We start from the raw sequence: 7443 nt of genomic DNA on the forward strand, positions 1-7443 counted from the left end.
AGAGCCGGAGCCTTCGGGGAGGGCCAGGAGCTCCCGGGTAGCTTTCAACCTGGGGGACAGGGGAGAGCCGCGCGTAGCCATTGGCTGGGGCGCGGCGGGCGCCTCCCTATTGGCCCGGGCGGAGCCCCCCGCCCCCTCCCGGGGCCGCCCCGCCATTAGCCCCGCCCCCGGCTATAAGGCTGCGGCCGGAGGGGCCGTGGGAGCGCGCGGGAGCGCACGGCGGGCGCGGCCGAAGCAGGGCACCGCGCACTGAGGGACGCTGCCGGGCGCCCATGGCGTTCGCGCTGCTGCGCCCCGTCGGCGCGCACGTGCTGTACCCGGACGTGCGGCTGCTGAGCGAGGACGAGGAGAACCGCAGCGAGAGCGACGCGTCCGATCAGTCGTTCGGCTGCTGCGAAGGCCTGGAGGCGGCGCGGCGCGGCCCGGGCCCCGGGGGCGGGCGGCGGGCGGGCGGCAGCTCGGGTCCCGTCGTGGTGGTGCGACAGCGGCAGGCGGCCAACGCGAGGGAGCGGGACCGCACGCAGAGCGTGAACACGGCCTTCACGGCGCTGCGCACGCTCATCCCCACCGAGCCGGTGGACCGCAAGCTGTCCAAGATCGAGACGCTCCGCCTGGCGTCCAGCTACATCGCGCACCTGGCCAACGTGCTGCTGCTGGGCGACGCGGCCGACGACGGGCAGCCGTGCTTCCGTGCGGCAGGCAGTGCCAAGGGCACTGTCCCCACGGCCGGCGACAGCGGCCGCCAGCCGCGCTCCATCTGCACCTTCTGCCTCAGCAACCAGCGCAAGGGGGTGAGTGCGCCGCGCTACTGAACGGGGCGGCGGGGTCGGAGTCGAGTTAGCCGGTGACCGAGTGTCTCCGGGAGCCAAAGGGGCAGAGTCCTCCGTAAAGGCGAGGGAGAAGCGCGTGCTGGTTGCGGCGTCCCAAGCCCAGGGTTTGGTGTGGAACTCAATGTCCCCCGAAGAGAGAGCGTTCAGGGAAGCCCAGAGCCCGGATCTGATTTAATTCGCAATGAGAAATCCCCGCTCCAACTAAAGGTGTACTGGGACTTCCCCTTCTGGGAAGAGGGCAGGAAGAAAGAAGTAAGACCATCATTTACTGAGCTTATGCCCAATGCCTGCTGCACTGCCCGTCCACTTTTTTACTTTGACCAGAGTCTACTCTGGCAGGTAGGTTTCCCCTCACTTCATCACTGAGAAGGGTCTAAGGCTCAAAGTGATGAAATCATGCCCATATTGACAGGATGCAGGCCCTGGGTTCATTGGGTAGGTGTTTCTCTGAGTTACTACCCGCATCGTGTATTAATTGTCCCCCATCCTAAGACCTGACCCAAGAGCAGGAGACTGAGAAGAAATGGGAACACATACCTCTAGCTTGAAGTACCCAGCTGATGAGCAGTAGGAGGAAGAAGGGTGTCCCCCGAGAGCATCCCACCCCCCAAAAAGGATGTAGTGTTGGGAGAAGGCACAGTTAGGTTAGGCCAGCTGGACAGAGCTGGAGTTAGTTTCCCCCAGTGAGTCCTAAGTAAGACTGTGAACCAGGCTACCAGGGCCCAGGTGGGGGCTGGGTAGCAGCAAAGGCTGCCAGGGGCCCTCTTGGCTGAAAATGCGCCCAGGCTCCCAGGAGCCCTCTTTATCCCCAGACTCCCTCCCTTCCTGGCCTTGGCTTCTCCTGCAGTGAGGAAGCTTGTCTGATGGGACAGAGCTGGTTTCCTAGCTGCTGTTTGCATCTGGGGAAACTGAGACTCCGAGAGTCCTGCTGGCCTTTGGTGGCCAATGAAAGGGCATGAGGGTGCAGTCAGGTCCTCTGACTGCCAGAATTTGGTTCTTGTGGCCGTCATAGGTCCCTTGCTCCATCTTGTGCTGGCAGGGCCTCTCTGTTCAGGTCTCAAACCACCCGCTTCTGGTTCATTGGACTCTCGGACTGGCTACTCACCCCTGGGCTGCCTCCGTTTCCCCAAATCAGTCTTCTTCACCTCTGATTTGTACCCTCTCAAGGGTCCTTGCTGCTCCCTGCTGTGGGTCAAGGCCCCAGGCTGGGCTGGAAACCCTGGGTCAGGTCCTCAAGTCCACAGCTGTGTGTGCAAGGGCTGACTGGGCCCTCTGCAGTCCCTCTGGCCACAGTTCCATTCATTCAGTTCAGCCACCCTTAATTACCCAGTGGCTGGCTTGTGTTGGCTCTGAGGATGTACCCAGAGAGCAGGGTGTGGGTCCCCACCTGGTCAGGTTTTCCCAGGGCCAGGGGGCAGGGAGGTGAAGACGAGGACACTGTGGTCTGATGGCAAGAGACCAGCAGCACAAAGGGACTGTGGGAGGAAGCCCAGGCCCAGGGCGAGAGGTGAGGAACCTCTGTGCTAAATCCTAAAGGATGCCTGGGAACAGACAGACAAGGAGGGACAGGGAAGGAAAGGGTGCTCTAGAAGCTGGGCAGTGCGGAGCCAGTTCCAAAACCGTGGACTAGAGGAGTGGGACGCAGTTAAAGGCGTGGGAGCGTGGAAGGGTCAGAGACTGGCCAGTGGTATGACGGCAGTCTTCCGCTAGGCACTAAGTTACCATTTAGATACCTCGACAGGCAGCAAAGGAGGCACCACACTGTCCCCACCTACTAAGAAATGCTACCACCGCTCCAGAGACCCACAGCCAGTGATGGAGTCAGGATTCGAACTCAGGCCTGCCTGACCGGGAGGTGGGAGAGGTTTCACTGGAAGGCCCTGAACCTGCAGGCCTGAGAAGGTGTGTGTTAGCACCCACCCCCATAGCAGGCAGGCTGGGAGCTCCTGCATAGGTCTCTCTGGCCTGTCCCACGGCTCACAGGACCTCGCCTGGGCCTGGCTACTTCCCTGGAATCTGTCTGTGTGACTAAGAACCCAGCCAAATTTGGCTACAGAAGCCACACTCAACTCCAGAGGCCCCTCTGGGAATAGGGGAGAAGGGTGACCCTCGCCAGTTCTGGTCCCTCCAAGACACAGCTGGAAGAAAACTGGCTGTCTTGGGGAGCCACCCCTCCCTTCTGAGCTTTGAGGCCCAGCAAGTTCCAAGGTTTCAGACCCCATTCCTTCACCTCCGGCCACCACCCCCTCCCATCCTGGCTGGTCTGGGGCTGGGGTCACCGTAGAAGCAGTTCCTTCTAGCACCTGTTTAGTTAGGGGTTAGGGATGACCCTCTGGTAGATGGACAGGGGGTTCTTATCTTTGCCCATTTATCCTTTCGTGACTTGGGTGGGAGCTGGACAGGATGCTCTTGTGAGGCTGCCTGCTAATGCACCCAACTCAGGAGCAGAGGTGGTAGATAGGTGACAGGGGCCAGGTGATGCTGCTAATCATACTTGTGGACGTTTACCGAACATTTACCACGTTCCAGACACTGTGCGAGGGCTTTGCCCATTAGCTTGAGTGACCTGTGTCAGCGTGTATGATCTTATGAAGCAACTCCACCCTCCAGGTGGGGAAACGGGCTCACTGAGGTGAATTGCTTAGCTTCGGTCCAGCAGGCAGTCCACGGGAGGGCAGGAATTAAGGCCGGGAGTGTCCTTCTTGAGCACAATTCCTGGCCACAGGGCTCCCATAGAGCCTTGGTGCTAAGTTCTCATGGGACACACTTGGGCCTAGTAAGGACATCTTCCACAGCTGTCCTCACATTTACTGCACCAAGGAGAATGATTCTGTCCCCCATTTCACAGATGAAGAAACTGAGGTTCAGAGAGGTGAACAGTCCCAGTATTCTAATGGGACCCAGACATGGGGTGGCAGGTGACACCCTGTCCCTGAGGCTCAAGAGTGTTCTACCCACGACCTCAACACTCTACCTCCCCCCACCCCTGGCCCTGTCCCTAGCCACCCTTGTCAGCCACTCCTGCCAGAGTTTGTCTGAGAAGCCCAAGCCCCAGGCTCTGCTGGGACTGTGGCCTCAGCCCTCAAAATAGCCGTGCCTGTGAATGAACATACTGTCCCTGGGCCCAGCGAGCCTCCAGGGAGGCTGGGCTCACATCTGGATGGATCTGCCCCAACCTGGCCCTGCGAGGGGGCAGGCAGCAGGGCTCCCAGATGTCACCATTCCTCTAGACAGTTTGAGAGGGCTCCAGGTCCGTCCTCTGGCCATGAGCATTTACAGTGAGATTCCACCCAGCTTCGTGTCCAGGACCCAGGATGACTTGCTGGACCACGTGGATTTCTAGGCCTGCTCTTTACCAACTGACCGGGTGGCTCTGGGCCAGTCACTCCATGTCAGAGACTCAAAAGAGAGGGGCTGTGACCTCTCCGGCTTATGTGTGTCCACCAGTGAATACAGGGCTGGTAGAGACCGCCCCTTGGGTGAGGGACTGACTCCGCCACTGGCTCATCTTCCAGTGGCCACGCCTGGATCAAGTGGCTGCTTAGCACCTGCCCCATGGCAGCTCCTGGGCTGGAAATGGAGCCTCAGAATGAAGGCCTTCTCCTCCCACTCCTGAACCTCCAGCCAGATGGGGGAGCAAAGGGAGACAGACCCTGCCTTCCCTTACTGTGTTTTACCCTAGTGAATGTCCCAAAGAAAGACAGGAAGTATTAAGTGATTCCAAGGGTTTAGGAGGAAAGAAAAAATTCCCAGGGAGACAAGACCTGAGAGCATATTCCCAGCAAAGGGAGACCGGGATTGAAAGTCATGCTTCAATTTTTTTTAAAGGCAGTAGATCATGTAGGGAAGAATGGAAAAGGTAAAAAAAAAAAATGAATTTAAAAAAAAATACACACATACACACACACACACAGGGAAAAGGCCTCCCCTCCTGTCTCCCCATCATCAAATCCCTGTCTTCTAAAGACTCCCACTGGTCATTTTCCATATGCACTTCTCTCTAGAAATGGCAACATACAGAGTATTCACTCAGTTCTGCCCTTGACTTTGCCCTTGAACAGTGTCCCTCCACAGCATTCCCTGTCAGTGCGTAGAGTTTCTTCTGCTTTTTGCTACAGGGAACTTTATTGAGTGGTTGAACTGTGATTTACTTATCCGGTCCCCTACTGCTGGACACAGAGGTTAGTTCCAGTGTTCACAGCAGCCTGACCCATCCATCTCCTAACCCTCTTCATCTCCTCCTACAGGGTGGCCGTCGTGACCTGGGGGGCAGCTGCTTGAAGGTGAGGGGAGTGGCCCCCCTTCGAGGGCCACGGAGATGAGCCAGGGCCCCTGCAGGATTTGCTCCAAGCAGGACACCAAAGGAGGCCGGGAGTCAGCCATTGGCTGGACAGGGGAGAAGACCCCAGAAGCCGAACCCACCCCTTTGTGTAGGGACCAGGAGACAATGGCCTGGGCCCTAGACCCTTTGGGCAGGGCCTTTGGGACATCTCCACTACACCCTGGAGAGCTGTGAGGACCCATTCAGCCCACCCAGGCCTGACTGGTCAGAGACAAGGTGGAACTTTTGGGAAAAGACTGTTGGTAACAGAAGTGTCTGTGTGTCTGTGCGTGATTGTGTGTGTGTGAGAGAGAGAGAGAGAGAATTGGTGGCTTAACATAAAAGTATTTTTAAATAAAAGATGTCGTTCCCAGCTGAGGAAGTAGGACCTATGGTGCCGTCAGAGGTGGCCCCTCCCTGGGACCCAGAAAGAGGCACAGCAGGGAGCAGGGGTGCTGCCTGGGGGCTGGGGCGGCAGGTGGCCCCTCTCCAGAAGTAGGGATGGCCAGGCTGTCTTCTCCGACTTCCATTTGTCCCATGCTGCTGAATAGCCATTAGGTGTCTGGTGTGCTGGGTAAAGAAACCCACATTTTATTTATTTCCGAATAAAGACTAGATCGCTGGTTCAGAATTCAGACAGTAGAAAATCTCCCCCTCCTGTCCTCCCAGAGACTGCCCCAGTCACCTGTTTTTTGTGACAGCCCCATTCCCTACAAATAATCAAGCAAGTGCACAGATAAGCTAAGCTTACTGTACAACTTTCTGCTCCTTCCCTTTTTTTTTTAATTTCCTTTAACCCATCTTGTCCCTCTGCCCCAGATGTGGAACACCTATAAAAACGTAAACTGGAGCAACACAGACGCCACTTCATGGTAACTTTGAAAGAATATTGAAACATTTATTCCATTTGCAGAATGGAAAACTTGGGACTTACCGGGTTGGTTGGGTCTGCCATCATCCCAAATCAGGACACAAAGGTGTCCTTATCCCTCCGTTAGTTGCTTCATGTTCCATTTTGTGACTTGAACCCATCTCACTGGAGCTGGAGGCTGTGCAGGTGCTCCGTCCTCCTCGTGTGCAAGGGGGTGTGTAACAGACGGCTGTTCTTACTTTGTTGGAGCTGAGATGACTGAGGACCAATGACACCCAGAGGCACGTGGTGGGGTGGCCAGGAGCTCTGTCCACCTGGAAAGCTCAAAGCCGCTCTTGCCCCTGTCCAGATGGAGTGCCAACCCCCAGGACCCCGATCATGCTCCCAGAAGCCCTGGGAGGTGGCGACCAAGTTTCCATTTTACAGAGTCAGCTGAGCCCTGTAGAGTTCTAGGCTCTCTGGCTCTTGGCCCGTGTCCCTGGGAGATCAGGGTCCAAGGAGCTCAGGAGGCCGGAGGGAGGAGAGGCAGGGAGAGGGCCAGGCAGCAGGCAGCTGCCCCTCGCTTAGCAAGTACATCCATACACCTGCTTTTGATTTTTTTTCCTTTAACCAACACTTGTGTTGCCTCTGCACTGCGGTCTCTCCCACTGTCCAGGTCCACGTGCCCTGCGCTCCTGGGCATTTGCCCCTCCCGCCAAGCCTGGATCCGGCTGCCCATTTTGCAGAGCAGCAGACAATTTCCCAGCACCCCGGGCACCAGTGCTGTGCCAGTCACCATGGGACAGAGCCTGGCCCACCTGGTCTTTCCCGCCGATGGGCTGAAACCCAGGCAGAGCAGGGGAGTTGCCAGAACTGCCAGTCCTGGTTGGAGCCAGTCCTCAAACCACCATGCCTAACCCCTTCTGCATGAGATGAGGAGGAGGCGGATCCCAAGGGGCCTGACCACCAGAGAGCTTCCTTGGAGCCCTCTACCTCACTTCCCCGTGTTCCAGGGACAGTGGTCTTGCCCATCCTGTGTCCCAGCGGGCTGCACTTTCCCTTGGTAGCTAATTAGGAAAGCACATTGCTCTCGCTGCGCCTACCCTGGTCCAGGTACAGGCAGCCTCTGGCAAAGCCACAGGAAAAGGACCATGACCTTGTCAATGGCAGGAAACCTGGGAATGGGGGCAGGGCAGACACTTGGGTGCTCTGGGCTGGAGGCCCACGTCTGCCATCAGACTTGCTGGTTGACCCCAGAGTTGTTGCTTGACCCCTCTGAGCCTCCCTGTCCCAATCTCTAGCCAGCAAGAGCAATTGCAACAGAAAGAAGAGTTTGTTTTGCTTTGCTAAATAGTTTTTAATAGACCACTTATGCACCGGGTAAATAGTTCAAGTTCAAATTGTATCAGATAGTATGCAGTGAAAAGCCCTTAACTTCCCCG

General features: G+C 57.1%; 1 protein-coding gene across 1 annotated transcript; it reads left to right on the forward strand.

Moving 5' to 3' along the window:
* Nucleotides 1–214: 214 nt before the first annotated feature.
* On the forward strand, nt 215–5529 carry TCF15 (transcription factor 15). The gene is made up of 2 exons (XM_079128397.1): nt 215–791; nt 5078–5529. Exons 1-2 carry the CDS (start codon nt 273–275, stop codon nt 5150–5152), a joined length of 594 nt encoding a protein of 197 aa, XP_078984523.1. The 5' UTR covers nt 215–272; the 3' UTR covers nt 5153–5529.
* Nucleotides 5530–7443: the final 1914 nt, after the last annotated feature.

This window comes from Sciurus vulgaris, assembly GCF_902686455.1.
Source record: "Sciurus vulgaris genome assembly, chromosome: 2".
Lineage (NCBI taxonomy): Eukaryota > Metazoa > Chordata > Mammalia > Rodentia > Sciuridae > Sciurus > Sciurus vulgaris.

Bases quoted from the DNA above. Each gene is read 5' to 3' on its own strand.
- TCF15 (XM_079128397.1), top strand. From the start codon at position 273: ATGGCGTTCGCGCTGCTGCGCCCCGTCGGCGCGCACGTGCTGTACCCG. The intron at 792-5,077 runs GTGAGTGCGCCG...CTCCTCCTACAG, and splicing joins TCAGCAACCAGCGCAAGGGG to GGTGGCCGTCGTGACCTGGG.